At 34.5% G+C, this 19,929-nt stretch overlaps 1 protein-coding gene across 1 annotated transcript in view; it reads right to left on the minus strand.

Moving 5' to 3' along the window:
- Positions 1-254: 254 nt before the first annotated feature.
- Apool (apolipoprotein O like) overlaps positions 255-19,929 on the minus strand; it is a 53,681-nt gene continuing 34,006 nt past the window's right edge. Inside the window, exons 6-9 of the mRNA XM_051179544.1 lie at positions 15,015-15,106; positions 10,002-10,112; positions 9,694-9,802; positions 255-490 (exon numbers count right to left, since the gene is read on the minus strand). Of these exons, the coding sequence (XP_051035501.1) occupies positions 402-490; positions 9,694-9,802; positions 10,002-10,112; positions 15,015-15,106 (401 nt within the window). The 3' untranslated portion in view covers positions 255-401. The remainder of the gene's footprint in view (positions 491-9,693; positions 9,803-10,001; positions 10,113-15,014; positions 15,107-19,929) is intronic.

The following is a 19,929-nucleotide window of genomic DNA, read 5'->3' on the forward strand; positions in this document are numbered from 1 at the left end:
AGCATTCTATGTTAACTGGCAATAATTGGAAAAACTGAAGCAGATTCATATGTTTAAATATGTATATGTATGTTCACATATGCATATTTTCAGATTTTAGTCTCACACATTTATATCTTCATTCTATTTTGCTTTCTAATAAATTCTCTTGCAAGTCATGGCATGTACTCCTAGTACTTCTACTTCAGTTACTTCACCAATCTCCAAACATTATTTATGTGATATTCATTAATTTGTGTTTTAAGCACTTGTATCATTGGCCAAAATATTTATTTGAAAATGTCAGGGAAAGATGTTTAGTCATGTTCTGTCAGTTACCCATTCATTACATCATTTTTCACCATTGTTTGTCACTTGGTACATCTTGTGGTTCTCTATGCAGGCTCCCAAGGCAGTCTATTTCAGCTCCTAGTGCTGTACATATCTTTATCTTCTGGATGAGACTGCCCGTGATCCATGAGCTTGGGGTCAGGTATAAACTGTGTAGTGCCTGATAAAGTATTAAAGTGAAAAAGAATACATTTATATTTGGTGTTGGGAATATAGCAGTAAACAAATCATAAAATCTCTTCAATATGAGCCTAGCATGGTTGAGACAGACAATGTAATTGAAATGCACAGCACATCCTATGGTGGTTAGGTGCAGCACAGAACACAAAATCAAGGAAGGACACATGAAGTGTCTAGGTAATTTCCAGTTTTAAATAATGTTGCTTAGAAAGGGTTTTTAGAAAGTTGATATTTGAGCAAAGACTTGAGGGAGATGCAGACATGTGTTCTGTAGATATCTGTGAGATGTGACTTCCAGGATAAGCTGAAGGCAAGGAAATTTGAGGACCCAGTACAACATGGCTGGGATACAGTAGACAAACAGGTGTCATTGACTGAAAGAAGAGGAGCTCAAGCTAGCTCAGAGTCACCTTTTAGTTTAAGTTGATATGCATATCAACTTAACTATGCACTTAACAAGTGGCATAGTTGTGTTTAATAAGAGAAATTTTACCTAATAAAAAAGACTATATAGAGAGGAACAAAGATAAGTCAGCATAGATGATAAGAAACCATTGAATTTCTCCCTGAAGGCCTTCATGGTGACAGTTATGAGAATTGTGACAAAGGACTCTAAATAATTCTGAAAATAAAATGAACAGGATTACCTAAAGGGACTGACTGTTTAACTTGAGAAAATAGAAAAACTGAGGTGACATTTATTGAGGCACGAAAAAATGTAATACAAGTAGATTTGGGGGAAGTAAATGAAATGTTAACTTTGGAATATGATGAATCTTAATTACTTACCCAACATATGAGTAGAAATACTGGGTAGGCAGCTAGAAATGTGTCAGTACAGTTCACAGGAGGACTTGACTGGTTTATAGCACTTACAGCTATATAGCATTTAAAACCATGGAACTTAGTAGCATTATCTAAGTACAAAAAGGGAACTCTTTGGGATGCTGTAACCTTTTCAGGTTAAGATTAAGATACTATAACAGAGATATTAACAAGAAGAACCAAGAGTGAGTGATATCTTATGGACCAAGTGAAGTTACTGTTTCAAAGTTGAAGGAGTTTAAACTGTATTCATGGTTACTGATGGATTTCATGTGCTTACATTTGAAAACTGATTCCTAGATTTGGTAATGTGACTAATAGTTACCCGGACAAGCTAATTGTGTGCTATGCAAGATGTAGCTCAATACACCACACATGTGGTGATATAAGTTACCTAAGCTAACTAGTTCATGTACACACATAGCTGTGTTTCCACAATGGTGAAATCATTTAATGGCACATTCATTAGAATTTATCCCTGGCATTAAGCAACAAATGACTACATTGTTCACATTTGACAGATAAATAAGATTTTAATTTAGAGAGATTAATTTGATTACTATCACATAGCTGCTAATTGGGAAGCCAGACTGAATCCAGGCTTGTGGAGACTCCTAAAGATTCCTGGATTTTCTGAAAATGGGGGTTAGTAATGATATCACACACTTTTAGCATTAGATAAGATAATGGGATCAGCATGATGTATACACTACTTTATGAATGGTAAGTGGGCAAGAAACAACAAAATAGTAAAAACATTTATTGTTTAGAAAAGGAAGTTTACTGAGAAAAGGACAATGGTTAGGGCATCTAATCTTAAGATATCAAAAGCAATCAGTCATTTGTTCAACAACAAAGATTTAAATTTTCTAGTCTGTGAAAAGTAATCTACCAATTGTATTTTTCCCTTAATTTTTATGTCTGAATCATTTTTATAATTTTAAGGAGCCATACATTTTGCTCACAGAAGAATTTTATTAACAGCTTTATCATTAAAACAAATTGGAGAAATAAATGTGAACACAACGATTTATCTTATGCCTATATTTCCAGAAACATTTTTTAGTTTATGAAGTGTGACACATATATATGGTTTTATGACCAAATATATTTAAAAGTCTTAATCAGGTCATAAACACTACCCATGACATTAATACTGCTCTCATATGTTAGGGATTTTTTTAATCTGAGGCCCTTTTGGAGGTCTACGACAAGACTCAAGAGCTATCAAGTGAGATTAAGAAAATTTGTCTATATCATTACTAATCTTTAGAAAGTTGACATTTTATTCAGTAGTAAATGTAGGTGACAAACCACAAGAATATTGTTTACATTTTTATTGCCAAATGAAATCACAACGTTTTTATATTACCTTACAGATTATCTTAAGATATTTTCAAATGGCACTACTTGAAAATTATAGTAGGTTGATGTGGGGTGTCCTTCTGTATGCTATGAGTATGTGTTGCTTTTATTGGTTGACAAATAAAGCTGTTTTGGCCTATGGCAAGGCAGAATATAACCAGGAGGGAAATCCAAGCAGATATATGGAAAGAAAGAAGGTAGAGTCAGAGAGATGCCATGTAGTCTCTGAAGAAGATGCCAAAACATTACCAGTAAGCTACAGCCACATGGTGATACACACATTAGTAAAAATGGTTAAATTTAATTGTGAGAGCTAGTCAGTAATATCCCTAAGCCTGAACCATTGGCCAAACAATTATAATTAAATTAAGCCATTGAGTGTTCATTTGGGAACTGGCAAGCAAGAGAGAAAGACCTCCATTTACATATGGTGCCAACATGAGACACATACAACCTGAGAAAGCTTTAAAAAAATATTCTAAGACACAAAGAAACACAGAGTCAGAAACAGGTTCTTGGTAACCACACTATTTTAAAAAAATCAGATAGGCTCTGTTTTCTGGCAGTGAGCAGATGTGTGGCTCCTTTAAGAGATAGCTTCCTGGTTCATGCTGGAGGCATGCAAGGATAGTTTGGGAGGTCCTGCTAAGGGCCACTTGAATGGGGTTTGTGGACAGCATGTTGCAAGCTACTTGGCAGATTCAGCTTTTGCTCATACAAATAAAAAGAAAAGTTTGTGGGCCTGCTGCATGCTACCTAATGGCAGCATTGGGGGGGGGGGTAAGTATGACACTCATTGCTACCTCCACCATGTTGGAAAGCAGATCAGGGCAGAGCCAACAGCCAAAGCCACTGCTTTGGTCCAGCTACACCTGCTTCTAATTTTAAAAACCCTCCTAGTTAGAAAAGATTACAAATACACAAGAAGAACAAAATCAGGAAAAAAAAAAAAAGATCTCTAAACGGGTCACAGTATATTCAATAAATATGCATGGACTTGGGAAAGTGAGGATATAAGATAGAGTCATAAATAAAAAGAACAATTTAAGGATAATAAACTGAGGTCCTCAAAGGACAAATAGAGTATATGTATGTATGTATGTATGTATGTATGTATGTATGTATAATATTGGGCCATATAAAGAAGACAGAAAATACACAGAAGGTCTGGATTATGTATATTACTGTTTTCTTTTAATTTTCTGACTGTTAATGAAACATTAACTGCAGAAGAGACATTTGATAGTGGGAGCTGCTAAGCTAAACCAACATATATATTTTAAAAGAATCTTGACTTCAAAATTTGGGTCTAATGATACGCTACTTTGGAAAAGAGGTTCTGTTTTTGTTTCCATGGAAGATGAGAAGCTGTGGATTCCTTCCAGGCTATTATGGTACGATCAAACAGGACCCCCTGAAACAATGGCCTAGCTGATACAACATCCAAAACAGCTACAGGACTGATGGTTGAGATGGATCAACCACACAGTATCCTGGTCAATCAGGACTTGACCATATTCTAAATTTTCTCAGGGTTCCCATAAGATCACTGGACCCAACAATATGCAGAAAGTAGTATAAGAAACTACACACAAATTCCCAAAATAATTAATTATAAATGTTCATTTTCATTTAAAGAGGATTGGTTATAAATGGATAATTTCCATAATCTTTCTAAAGAAAACAGGGGGATATGATTAAGAAATGATGGAAAGAAGGGTAGATCATTATGATAATAAAAAGGGATAGATTATTAAATCTACTTTAATCAAAAAAAAAACTGTTAATTTCAAGATACTTTACAATGGCATGGATTTTGGTTTATTGATGCAACTATAAGGTTAATTTTGTTATACTGTATGCATATTTCTACTCTCGTTTAAAGTATTATACTTATACAGCTCATTTAAAAATGTATAGTTATGAAATACAAGTTAATAGCCATCTATAATAGTCAAATTTTATTCATGTAAGGTTTTCTAGACATAAAGATGTATATTTCAGATGGACAGGTAATCATCAAACACTTCAAAGACCTATAGAATATGGCATTTACAATTTTTAAGAACTTAAGATTTTTCTCAACGAGATATGTTTGTTCCTGACCACACAAACTACTTCAAGATGATGGGCACCAAAGAAGCTCTTTATGGAGTTGGCCTTCAATGTGGCAAGACAAGCTATTTGGGCAAGAAAATTTTCTTTCCTGGACAGCTTGACTGTATGCTGCATAAACCTGACATGCAAGACCCACGGGAAAGTGACTACTGAACTTGCCAATACAAGATGGGATATTCCTTTAGGTTTTCTGCTTTTTGCAGAACACAGAGAAAAATGACTGACAAACTTCCAATATAGGCAGTTTCAAATTTCCTGTTTCATTGATAAGTCTGTCATACATTCTAGGCCTACAGGCAAAGAACGTTACAGAAGAACTTTGGGTGACTGACTGTCCAGGCAGCCAGATATCTCTGTCATTTCTGGAGTTTTGGAAGTTGCTTACAATGCACTTCTGGGGTAAGACAGATAACTATAATTATAGTTTTCCTTAGTTGTAGTAAGAGATAAATTAGATATAAAACTTTAGACTCACAAAGATAGATGATAGAGTATTTTCTTTAATTTTGCCAAATACAAATAGACTAAATATTGTAACTGGAATTCTTGCTTGATAACTGTTTTGTTGTATGTAATTTTACTATGATAAAGTTAAAAAAAAACTTTCTTTTTAATTAGACAGAAAGGGGAACATGATGTATGCTGTGAATATGTGTTGCCTTTATATGAATAAAGCTATTTCAGCCTATAGCAGGGCAAAATATACATAGGCGGAAAATCCAAAAAGAGATATGGAGACAAAGAAGGTGGAGTTAGGGAGATGCCATGGAGCCACAGAAGAATAAGTTGCCAAAATATCATTGGTAAGCCACAGCCACTTGGTGATACATACATTAGTAAAAATGGGTTAATTTAATTGTGAGAGCTAGTCAGTAAGAAACCTGAGCCATTGGCCAAACAATTATAATTAATATTAAGCCTCTGAGTGTTTCTTTGGGAACTGGTGGGAAGGAGAGAAAAACCTCCATCTATAGTAAGCATTAACTCTATTGCTCAATAATATTTTAACATATCTAAAAACAATCATATATTGACATATATAGTTAATTTTCATTTGAAAACCTTTTGAAAGGGGTCTAAACAGGAGTAAAGCAATACTATTGATTTTTGCACTTGTCAGCTTTAATCACATGCCTCTTCACTGCCACCTGGTGGCAGCCACTGCTCAATAATGAGAAAACTCTTTTTGAACTATTTTTTAATTCTTTGAAATTTTTAGTTTTGAGTACCATATTTTTAGTATTTCCATTCCCTCCTCCTCTAATTCTTCCCATGTAAACTCCACTCTCAACTTTATGACCTCTTCTTTAATTACTGGTACATACATACATACATACTTTTTCTATCTTCTTTGAGAAAAATTGTGGCTACATAAATTCTGGTTTAGATATATACAGAAATCTAAAGAAACTCTAAGAAAGCAATAACTCTTACTAACTTCAGAAATCTATCTTCTCTCTCTCTCTCTCTCTCTCTCTCTCACACACACACACACACACACACACACATAACAGAGTTCATTATTGCTCATATGCATATGTTTAGGGCTGACCACAAGGGATCAGATAATCTGTCATGGGGCTTGTCCCTGTAGAAAACAGGTTTTCCCTTTCTCAGTAGCCATTGATTGACTATTGTTTTTTATCTAGGGGTAGGAAGAATTTCATACATATGCACAATGATATATGAGAATTATGTGCCTCCCATTTCCCACCTCCACATCTTCCCAAACATGTCCCCAACTTCATATCATCCTCATCATTATTAATATCATTGTTATTATATATGGTTGTTTGTCTGCATGTATATCGGCATACCACATTCATGTCTGGTATCTACAAAAGCCAGAAGGCATGAGATCCCCTGTAAATGGAGTTACAGATAGTAACGAACTACCATGTGGGTGCTGGGAATCAAGCCTGGTTACTCTATAAGAGCAACCAATGCTCTCAACTGTTGGACAAACTCTCTAGCCCTTTTATTTATTTTTCATAAACCACTAAGTCCTGTTAATGCTTCCTATATGTGCATGTATGGATCCATCTAGTGAAGTATAAGAAACTTATCATCAGTAGCCTTCATAGATGTATATAATGTTTCTTAATCATTTCCATTCCTCCTCTCCCTTCACCTTCTCCTGGCCCTCACCCTGATATAACCCCTTCCCACTTCAAGTCCTCTCTCTCCCCCTCTTTCCATCTCTTCCCCCTTCCTTTCTTTCTTAAATAATCCACTGAATCCAATTAATGTTGCCTGTATGGACGTGGCTGTGGGGTTATCCACTGGGTCATGAGCAACCTGACAGTCAGTATCCATTCCTCCAAGAAAAGTTTTTAAGCAGAGATATTAGTAGGTACATGACAAGTAATATTATGTGTCTTCTGCTTTCAGATTTGCTTAACAGTGCATATAAATTACCTAAGTTCTCTAACACTTCTACTTACTCCCTTAATTTATATTCTTGTCCACAGTTTGATCAAAGACTTGGTTCACTCAAATTTCCTAAACTAGAAAGGTCCTTCTATCTTTAGAATACTAATTCTCAGAAATGCTTAAAATGTTGAACACAGAATTTTCTGCAGAACTTTTCCTATAATCTATCTGGATAGAGGCTTCACTCAGCACTGAAGAGGCTGAGATACAAGAACTTCCAGAAGTTCAAAGATAGTCTGGATTGCATATTGAGACCCTGTGTCAGGGTGTGTGTGTGTGTGTACATTGTGTGCATGAGAGAGAGAGAGAGAAGTTAACCCTTACACCAAACCATGTGAGAACTATTATTCTTTTGGGGGGGGGTGAGGAAGCTGAGTTGTGGATCGGGAAACTAAACCTAAATAATGATGGGTATTTTGTTCCAGGTAATAGAACTATTTAAATACTGGGCTTAGTATTTACCTTCAAGTCTTATCCTAAAACCCGTGATCATAATCATCACGTTTCCATATCACAGAACTTTGTGACTACATGTGAAATGGAGAACTGTTAATTCTATGGTTGAGATAATTGACACTCAAAGATATATTGTCACACTGAAACCCTAACCACCAATGTACTTGTATTAGGAGGCAAGACTTCTGGGAGATAATTGGGATTAGATGAGGTGATGAAGTCCTTATGAGTAGAATTTGTGCCCTATGAGATGACCTGACAATATGCTTGGTTCTCTTCTCTGCCATGTGAAGATAGAAGACACCAATTGTCTAGGAGCCAGAAGAGTGCCATCATATGATCCTGGCAATGCTGGCACCCAGGTCTTAGACTTCCCCTTCTTTTAAATGAAAGCAAAAGCATCTATGGTAGTCCTATCTATAGTAGAATGAACTAAGACATATATAATCATAAATATTACTGGTATCTCTGTCCCACTTCAAGTCTCCTTAGAAAAAGATCTTCATGTACCACATCATCCATGATAGGAAACATGTTCCCAATCATAGGTGGATAAGGATAAATGCTGGGTGGGAATGATCTGAATCCTATTTTAAACTGTATTTTGCTTCACCTTCACCAAGATACTTAGGAATTGACAGATATTTAGAAAAATGACTACATATATTATAACATTTGAAAATATGCTCAACTGTAGGTTACTCAGAGAAAGTCTCAAAGTTGTATAACTTAAATTGATTAGAAAGGAAGGACAGAAAAATATTCAAATCAGATTTTGCTATCTGGTGACAAATCTTGTCTTATATTATTATTATTATTATCATCTTTCTCTTTTGATACATGGTCTTAGTATGTAGCCCAGACTGGTGTAGTAACTCACTAGATAAGTAAGAGGCCACACTGGCTTCCAATTTCCAAGTTCTCTATTTCAGATTCCCAATTGTGTGGCTTACAGGCATTACCCATGGTCTACCACCAGATGGAGACTGAGAGAGGTATGTGAGAAAGAGGAAATTCAATGGGAAGAGGTTGAACTGTGACATCAGGAAGATAAACTAGAAATATGTCTATACTACTGATAAGTTGTACAAATGAAAATAAAAAGCTATTTACACTGTAGGAGCTTTCCATCATGAAATGGGAATAATTACCAATATATCAGAGGTGGGTTTTTGTTTTGAATTGTATTGCTGGTTGAATTCAAAACTTAGAAGCACTCTATATTATAGTATATGCTTTACAAAGGGTAGATCACAGGAATATTTCTACCTTCCCACCTCTAAACCTGGCTTATTTCCTTTGCAATGAGGCAGCTTATGGGTTGAAACATTCACAACATACAGAAAGGCATGTCTATACAAATCTGCAGCAGATGGGTTTTATGTGAACAAACGGTCAAAATGGTTTGAAACATTTGGCTACATTCTTCTTTTTTATCATGGTAGGATATCTTTGGAAATATAACTAACACTCTTTGGTCCCACAAAATATTAATTGTCAATAGTGAATACTAGAAAAGTTTAACAGTGCTACATGTACTATTTCATGTTGCAATTTCTCCTGGCACATGAATTTAATAAAACCACAGATAGTAGAAACTAAGACTGACAGGAGACTGACAGGTAAATAGCATGAGAAATGAAAGCTAATAGGCTTTATGTAGGTGTGAATCATACCTGTCAGTTGATAGAATTCTGAAAGGTACACTTTCCTCCTGATAAAATAGCTTACATTTATAAAGTGATATTAAATGTTTCACTCCATCATACCGACAGTACTACTCTATACCCACACACATGGAGACTTGTATTATAGCTATGTGGTGATTTAAAAGGAAAAAAAATCTCAGGTATCTAGGTCCTCCTAACCAAAACTGAAATTCAAAGCATACACATAAAAGGGAAAACATGTAAATTCAAAGTACCAACTATAATGCCCTAAAATTATTTAATAAAATGAACACAAAATTAAAAATTCCAAACAAACCTGCAGTGGGTTCCGATTTAATCTTTGTTGCAGAGGCAAGTTCTTTTGAAAAAGATACTGAATGTTTCAAGTCAGGCGTTTTGTCATGTATTTCATCAGACCTTCCTACCTGTTTGCCAAAGACAGATATTTTCTTCAGGAGCAAGTTATTTTACTAAAAGAATATAAAATTACACTACACCAAGTTATTGTGAGCCTTTCATTTATCTCCATTTTATCTTTGACCTCTCTGTAGTATCACCAATATGAGCCAATGCTTACTCAAACCAAAATTAAACGACTGCCTTTGTGGTTTATTTAAATTCTACCTTAGTTTCTTCCTTTGGTGCAGGGAGTGATTCTTTTCCACTTTTTGTCCACAATGACTTAATGGCTTGATAAATTTGCTGGCTCGTAGTATATGCCTTTTTCCCAGTTATCTATAAAAAAGGGAGTCAAATAGTTAAAAAAACTTTTCAATTCAGATCAGTTATTTTATATGAACAAATAAGTTGCAATCAACCAGAAAAATGTCAATGTCTAGTTCACATGAAATAAAACAGTATTTTCAAAGTAGTATATGAAAAAAAAATGAGTAACTCCCTATAAATAGCTAACAAATACATAATTTCTTTCACAGTATAATATCAATTTAAGTTATGCTCATTTTTTTTGACATAATTTTTGTTAGGGATTGAACTTCAGGCATTACGTAGCACTCTACTAAGGAGGCAAACCTCAGGCCCTATTTTATTATCAGGAAAACATTTTTTTAAAGAATAGTGTAATACTGAGTGAAGCTTTTATTTGCAAACTACACTTTAGATTATCATTTGTTTTGAAAATTGCCAGTCCTTTCTTTCTAAAATGAAATATACTTATAATAGAAAAGTTCAACATAAATCTAGCCACACTGAACCTCTTAGAAGTAGGAGGTACCCTTGAACAAATTGGTACAGGAGATCACTTCCTGAACATAACACTAGTAGCACAGATACTGAGATTGACAATTAATAAATTGAGAAGCTTCTGTAAGGCAAAGGACACAGTTGGCAAGTCCAAACGGTAGCCTACACTCTGGGAAAAGATCTTCACTAACCCTATATCTGACAGAGGTCTGATCTCCAAAATATACAAAGAACTCAAGAAAATAGTCACCCAAACACCAAATAACCCTATTAAAAATAAGGTACAGAACTGGAGAGAATTCTCAATAGAGGAAATCAAAAAGGCTGAAAGACACTTAAGAAACTCTGAGATCTTATTCATGCCAGGGTGGCTAAAATTAGAAACACCAATGACAACTTATGCAGAAGAGGATGTGGAGAAAGGGGAAGACTCCTCCACTGCTGGTGGAATGGGAGGATGGTCAGGGGGCATGGGAGAGAGGCAGAGAAGGTGGAGAGAGGGAGGGAGGGAGGGATAGAGAACTGGGATCGATATGTAAAATAAGAAAATAAACAAAAACGAAAAGAAAAGCTCTTAGCTGATATTACTTTTAGGAGATTTGTCTGAGTAGCCAAAGATCTTCTAAATTTTATTTTTATTTATTATTTTATATGTATGAATGTTTTACCTGCACATACATATGTGCACCATGTGCTTGTGTTCTAAGGGGCATTAGACCCCTTAGAACAGGAATTACAGTTGGTTGTGAGTTGCCATGTGGATGCTGGGAACTGAACCTGGGTCCTCTGAAGATCACCAAGTACTCTTAACCACTGAGCCATCTCTCCTGTCCAAGTGAACTATTGTTTTTTTTAATTTTACAATAAAAAATACTCATAGACTTTTGAGTACTGATCACTAGTGGTTACTTTCAATATGAAATATATCTTTTCCAAATTGCCTTGCAAAATTTCTTCCATGACAATGTTCATAAAGACAATTACTTTCAAGTATATCATGTCCATTGACCACAGTCACTCCCAAGACCTTTCCCATTCCTTTCTTTTTCTTTGAACCTTCTTCCTTTCCTTAGACTCACTTATGATTTCATGTCATACATGAATGTGCATACATACATTTTCATGCCACATGCACATGTGTGTGTGTGGTTTTATGCATCAATATATAAATGGGGATCCACAAATGAGAGAAAATAATCATTATTTGTCTTTCTGCATCTAGCTTATTTCACTTAATATGATTTCTTTTGCAAGTGGACTAATAGTCTTACATTTGTTTTTTCTACACATTTTCTATACCAGTTTCATTTGAAACTAAACAATTTAAGTACAACACAAAAAATATGTTTCTAGGAAAACTGGCTTAAATGCATTTTAGAGATTTGAAACTGAATGTTTAAAATATAACTATTTTAAGACTAGCAGTTTAAAAAGCTTGAAACCACACACATAAAATCTAGGTGGATTCTAAAACCATGTTTTTTCAATGATTTAAAATGATTTTTCCTATTTGAAAGAAGATGTAATAGAAAATTGAAAATACAATTTTTAACATACTGTTATTGTAAGAAAGATGTCAAAGATCTTATCAAAAAACCTAATACTTAGTGAACACTCTTCCTTTAAAATAGAGAAAGGAGTGGGAGCTAGAGTACATCATTCAGTCAGTAACATGTTTGCTTTGCAAGCATGAGAACCTTAGTTCAGTGCCCATAACCATCATAAAAATGTCCAGTGTGATGGTGTCTAATTGTAATTTGAGTTCTGGAGAAGCAGAAACATGACAATCCCTGAAACTAACTGGCAAGCGAATCTAGCCTTTGTGGTGAGCTCAAGGTCAATGAAAGATGTAGCTAGAAAAATAAAAGACCCAGTGATTGATATTGGGGTTCAAACTTCAAGCTGAAGATGAGTAAAGCAAAGCAGCTGGTCACTAACTCTTAACTCTACCTCAGATTGAAAGGCGATCTTGGGTCCACCAATTCTCAGACTGCTGCCTCTCCTCAGCATGGCTGGAGAATCCTGAGAACTCAGTGTCTTCCTATCATCAATGTGGCTGGAGAATGAATCCCAGATACTGAATACTGAAGAGCTTGCTCCTATCTTTTATACCACTCTTGTGCAAAGATTAAAGGTCTATTATCCCAGGTGCTGAGATCATCTTTGTGTGAGCTGTTCCTCTTTAGGACTGGATCAATCTTGTGTAGATTAAAAGTGTGATTAAAGATTAAAAGTGTGTGCCACTACCTCCTAGCTTCTGGCTGCTAGGATTAAAGGTGTTATCACCACTGCCTGACCTATACAGCTTGTGGCTGACTTCACTGTCTGAATACTCAGTTAAGTTTTAATAAATCATAAAGAATATATCATCACAAAGAGACCCACCTCAAAGGAGGTGTATAGTGTTACTGAGGATGGTACTCAAGGTTATCCTCCAGCTTTCACATGCACATGCTTTCATATGTGCATGTACGTAAATGGACATGTACACATATACATTTTAAACAATAAAATAGATGTATTTCAATTTGAATTAAAATTTCAGGTATATATTGTTTTCAGTTTTTCAGGTAATTGCTATGAACCAGTCCGGATAATATCAAATAAGCAGAAATGTAATATATATATATATACACACATTTTTCATACAATTTTAGATAGTATAGGAGTTACAGGATTTCTGAATCCTACTACGTATTTCAGATCAAGAAGGTATTTACTTATCTATCTATCTATCTATCTATCTATCTATATATATATATATATATATATATGTTCATATATGTATAATCCTATATTTTTGGTTGTGAGCATAGCCTTTAACAGCTGAGCTATCTCTCCAACCCTGCATGTATATTCTAATCTGACAAAAATTGTATACAATATATATAGAGCCCCAAAAGCAATGGTTTCATTGTTAGAAATTTTGGTGATTTACTATAGAATGATTTTTAGAATTTAATATTAAAGTTCAATAGTTCTTTTAGGTTTTTCCTTTGTTAAAATGAATTAAATATAATCTAAAAAGATCTATACCATGACATTATTCTTATCTACATACTTACTCATCTATTTTACTGTCTCTATGTAATCAAGTAAAAGATGACTGGGAGAATATTGCAAGAGACTTCTGACAATGATATTTGTACAGATATAAGCATATTTCATTGGTTATATTTCTTCTAGCCTAAATTTTTCTGTAATGCTTATATTTAAGGATGAATTATATCCATTTTAAGAAAAGAAATATACATGTCAGGATGGCCGAGCGGTCTAAGGCGCTGCGTTCAAGAAAAGAAATATACAGAGGGAGAAAAATTGCTGTAAGAATAAAAAGAGTAGACTCACTAGCAGCAGCATCCAGTGATAATGGTATAAGACAGAAACATGGGACACCTAAAGCTGAATGTGACTCTAAAACAGTCCCTGGGAACCTTTATTGGGCCATCGTTTGCTGATCAGAAAATGAGAACAATATAAAGGTTAAGTAAAATAAGCTCAAGTTTTCCTTCAGCATCAACACTAATTTGAGTGGCTAATTCTCATGTAAATTCATAGAAAAGAATCTTTTAAAACAAATTCATCACTTTATCCAGCAATTTTCTCAAGTATAACTAGATTTAATGAATAATGTTATTTTCCTGTTATAAGCTTTTATAGCTTGATCACATAACAAACAGCAAAGTTGTACATCAATAATTAAAGAGATACTGTAGTGAGAATACAATTACAGACCATCCTTTTGGTAACAATATTTATGTATGACTTGGAATATTAAATGTTGATAACTAATGGAAGAAAAGAAGAAAAACTTGCATACCCCAAATCTGTGCTTCTGAATCTGAGTTTGTAATAAAAATACAAGGCCTGGAAATAGAGTTTATGGCTTGACCAGAATAGTGTCTGGGACTCTGGGTCCAACCTCTATCTTTGCAAAAAGAAAAATTCAATAAATATTGTTTAAATTATCAGGAGACTATTTCGATTTACAGCAATTACAATGAGCTGGAAGATTTTTGTTTCAAACTCAGAAGTCTCTGTAAACTATTATTTGGCTATTCTTGCATTGTGTTAATATTCTGAAGTAAGGCGCTGCCAGTGAGTATAATTTTCTGTTAATTAAGAAAAAAATGTTTATAGTTCAATTATGAAGCAGTACTTCTTCCCACTAATTCCAATTTTGTCTCTAAAATTGACCTATCAACCTGATTTTATATTGCTGAACTAGAATTAAACAAATTCATCCTATTTATTTGTGATGATCATAAAATAAAGGCATTTTCCATGAAAAAATACTAATACAATTTTTCCAATCCAAGAGGTTATTCCAACCACATGCATCTGAAGAATCGCATATTTAAGGTTTTTGTAACAGTTAAATGTAGTCAGATTAGGAGTTTAAACAAATACTGCTCTCACTTTAAATGAACTTACCTTTGCAATTATTACTGACTGAGCTGGATAACAAACAGTTGCTCCTAATGAGGCCAATCCTAGTGGATAAGCAATCTTCTTAAACCTAGAACCTAGGAAATTCAAACATATCATTCACTCCAAATAGATAACAATTTTATGACAATTTAGGAAGGCCCTCCAGTGACAGTGAAACATAAAGGTGATATGGTTGAATAAAGTGCAATATAAAACTCCTTTCTAAGTAGTACAAGATATTAAAACTATTCTTATGAATTATATATACTAAGACATATCAATCATATGCCATTAAATGAAAGAAAACCATAAGTATATTTTTAATTACTTGGGGCACTCACATTTTTGGGTGCTGCATCTATAGGAAGGTCCTTTTAAAACTGTACTGAGCTCTGAAATGTCTACTTAGAATGAAGTCTACAATTATTCTACTTTTTAAAATATTGTAAGATATTGGAGGGTAGAAAGAGGGCTGTTCATGTCCATAGCATTAAGCACAACAGTAACTTCATATACACAAAGCTTGGTCCCTCTCGCCATCACTGCAGCAAGCCACCCAGAGACTTTATGTTCTTATAGTGTAATGTTTTCTTTGCCCCTCTTTAAGCTATCACCCTATGTTAAATTGCTCTTTAGTTAGTAATAATCAAGATGATACCTAAAATGCCCTTAAGACTCTCAATTCAATTAATGTCCCTTAGCCATCATGTCCAATTTAAGAAAAAAAAAATGTTCTGAACCTAATAATTATCTACACAAAGGAATTAGTAATTATCTTCTTTTTTAAAAGATTGATTATTTTTTCATATTCTAAGAAACGTAAAATTATAATTACATTTTTTTTCAAATATCTAACAGAGCATGATAGAAGAATTAATCAAATACTGTGTTCATCAAAGCAGGTTAAAGTGAAATGGACTCTCTTCCATATGCTCTTTCTGATTAACACTTAGAAAGGTGAAGGATCTAACTAACCAATCAGCTAATGACTTCAAAAGGTACATACCTTCTTCATGTCACTGATTTAGAATACTGAAGTAATACTAATTGTAATTAGCTTGACATAATTAATGCGCTTTCAGAAGTGGCTTAACTAAGCATCTAAGAGTCATTTTCATATCATTTTTTGACAGGAAAATCTCTTTTTAAAAAATTCAAAAGAGAATGTTACTATGAGCTCACTAGGTTCTCACTAGGAGCCTGTCAACTTGAAATTGCTTGATTAACCTGGGTGTAAGAAGTTCTGTATCAAGCCCTGCCACATAGCTTTTATCTTATCCCCACATTTCCCCTAAACACTTCCACAGAACCACAGTAATGCTGTATAACAGTGGGAAACAAAGCATTTTCAGCTGAATCTTAGACCTACAAGAACACTGCTTCAAAATGATATGCATAGTAAATGTCTGTCTGGGTATATCAGACTCTGAATGAGACTAAGCAATGACACATTGCTTTTTCAACTAGAGTAAGTACTGTTAACTCTAACAGCTTTTTGGTCTCTAATTCTAAAAGGAAATAGCAAAATATTAAGGGGGAGGTAATACATGTAAATGTCTCCTAGTAACTTTACAGTTTGTGAAATGTTACAAATTTTATATTTTCTCTGTCTTGTTTAATTATTTTTAAAGAAGCCTGTTAAAGTGAGGTCTACAATAGACTGAGCTTGGCCAAGGTGTATAAGATGGATGCTTTCTGTGGTACAGTGAAAAAAGTCTATGCTATGCTAATTAAAGTATCCTAAACTGAACCTCAATTCTGCTCCTCCTCAGTATTTTTGTTTGGTTGATTTAACAATCCCAATATATCAGGATTGGAATCTCTTAACTCATCAAAATTCCCTGAATTATGGTGGTGTATGGCAGTTTTTCTTTGAGAAACTATTGGAAAAAAATGACATTTACTCTTTCCTTACTTGTATACAAGAAACTATTCTGCAAAATTATCATGTGTGTTCAACAGTTCTACTTTTATAATAAGGAAGAATAATAAACACATATACTAATTAGCTATGTGATGTACAATTAGAAACATACACATGGTTTTCTTTTAGATTTCCATCTTCAGTACAATAGGGTTAAAAGAAAGAAATAGCTTTCTTCCTTTCACTGTACCATGACCTATATAAAGAATAAGGTTTACATTTTACATGATGACCTATGGCCTATCACACATAGTACACTTCTCTGAGACCAAAGTTTCATGATATTGACTCAAACTCTAAATACAAAACAATCTATTTGCTATTCTACCATAACTCATATAATTTAAAGCAATATACCTTCAGATCTAATATGTTTACTTCACTACCCACTAGTATTTTTAGAGCTGCAGCCTGAATGTAGCTCTCACATTCAAAAACATGATAAATGACCTAAAGAATCATTTCTCTTACCAGAGGATTGCTACTGTATAATTAAGAAACTAAATGATACATCATGAACAATTTTCTTCAAAATTCAAGAAACAAGATACAGAAGTAAGTTGGAAGAAAAATATGAAATACAATGACATAGAGTTAATCAGTTCTAATGACCTATATAGTGCAGTGAGGTTACTATACTTTATAGTAACCTATTATATAAAGAAATAATAATATGATTGAAGACAGTTAAAATTGATGATGTCCATGTAATATAGGATTGTTAAATACAATGCATAAAGATTTAACACAGTAAACTCAAGTCTTGCCATCAGAATCTTCTTCTAGCATCTGAGAACTTTTCCACTTAGAAGTCTGGAATTTTGTTAGGTACATACTATTGATGTGTCTAGCCCTCAATGAAACCCTGGACACTCTTCTGCTTATAGTTGTCCCTCAACACTTGCTTGCTTTATTTGTATCATCTCAATTTCTTACTAGAGAAATTAAGAATACATCGTATTCTTAATTCTTAAAAGACTTCAATCAGGGGAAGAATAGAGGAGACCAGGGAAACAGAAATGTTAATATAGAGAGCCATTTTAGGTTTAAAGAGAAATTTCACACTAGGGAAATGTCCAGAGATCCACAAGGATGACCCCAACCCCACAAGCTAAGCAAAAGTGGAGAGGCTACATTAAATGCCCTTCCCCTATAGTGAGATTGATGGCACCTTAAATGCCACCCTAGAGCCTTCATCTAGTAACTAATTGAAGCAGAAGCAGACATCCACAGCTAAACACTGAGCAGAATTCCTAGAATCCAGTTGTAGAAAGAGAGGAGTGATGAGCAAAAGGGTCAAGACCATGCTGGAGAAACCCACAGAAACAGCTGACCTGAAAAGGGGGTGCTCATGGACCCTAGACTGACAGCTTGGAAACCAGTATAGGACAAAACCAGGCCCCCTAAATGTGAGTGTCAGTTAGGAAGCCTGGGCAGCCTATAGTGCCTCTGGGGAACAGCACTTTTACCTAGGAATGGATATTGGGAGCCCATTCCCCATGGAGGGATACTCTCTTAGCCTAGACACACAGAGGAGGGCCTAGACCATGCATCAAATGATATGACAGACTTTGATGATCCCCCACATGAAGGCCTTGCCCTTTCTATGGAGCAGAAGAGGAATGGGATGGGGGTTGGTGGAGGGGATGGGAGAATGGGAGGGAGAGGGAACCAGGATTGATATATAAAATAAGATTGCTTCTAATTTAAATAGAAAAGGAAAATTTTGTAACTAATTTCTTCTAAACTTTGCCCTATGTCACTCCCTGCTTTTTAATTTCATCGTATACCCTCCCATTGCAATAATCTTTATCCATGACCATGACTACATACCAAGCCTTTTGAGTCTTTTCAACTAGTCATCAAGTCTTATTGTAATCGTATGAATATGATCATTCACAAGAGAACTATAGTCAGAAGAAAAAGCAAAGTAGGTACAGATGCATGGTATAAAAATGTACAAAGAAAACAAATATACAAAGTCTCATAGTGAATAGTGAATAAAAGTTGTAGCGTGAGTTATCTACTTCTACAGACTCCATTCCCTTGTGGATGATATTAATTTCAACAACTTTGGTCAGAATGAAACCAAAAGTAAACCAGATTTTATCTGAGATATAGCATGTGTTCCTCAAATTCTTAACATAGTTTCCAGTATGAGTAGTATGATTTAAAAAAAGCAGTTTTGTGTGGATAGTGTATATCTTTATATTAACATACAACTGTCAAGAATTTTTTGGTAGTATAACTTTCTTCAGATTAAAAAAAACCAAATTATAATAAGTAGACAATGAAAAGGCAAATTACAATTTTAATTAGAACAGCTTCATATTTTTAACATTTTGTTTAAAGAAGTCATATATTTGTACATTTTAACAAGTAGTCATTTAATTAAAAATACTTCCTATTATCCTTTTTAGTAATACATTTCCCACATTCTTAACCTCAGGAAACTAACAATCTACTTTGTATCATTCTAATTTTGTCTTTTGGAGAATGTCACACCAATGCTATATGTGCAATAGGGCAACTTATTATGATGCTGAAAATTTTTCCTTTGTAGGGATGTGCCACTGATCCCTTTATTCATTTACCTGTTTGAAGAATATTTAGCTGGTTTCCAGCTTTTTATGATTATCAACAATTGCTATTAAGCATTTATGTAGGGGTATTTTATTTCTCTTAATATCTTAGCTAGGGTTTTTATTGCTGTGACAAAACACCATGACCAACAAGCAAGTTGGGGATAAAGGGGTTTATTTGGCTTACCCTTCCATATTGTTCATCACTGGAAGTCATGACAGGAACTCAAACAGTACAGGAAGCTGGAGTCAAGAGTTAATGCATAGGCCATAGAGGGGTACTACTTACTGACTTGCTTCTCATGGCTTTCTCAATCTGCATTCCTATAGAACCCAAGACTACCAGTCTAGAAGTAGCTGGGTCCCCCCTCATCAATCACTAATTAAGAAAATGTCTTACAGCTAGATGTTA

Source organism: Phodopus roborovskii, unplaced genomic scaffold (genome assembly GCF_943737965.1).
Source record: "Phodopus roborovskii unplaced genomic scaffold, PHOROB, whole genome shotgun sequence".
NCBI classification, from domain to species: Eukaryota; Metazoa; Chordata; class Mammalia; order Rodentia; family Cricetidae; genus Phodopus; species Phodopus roborovskii.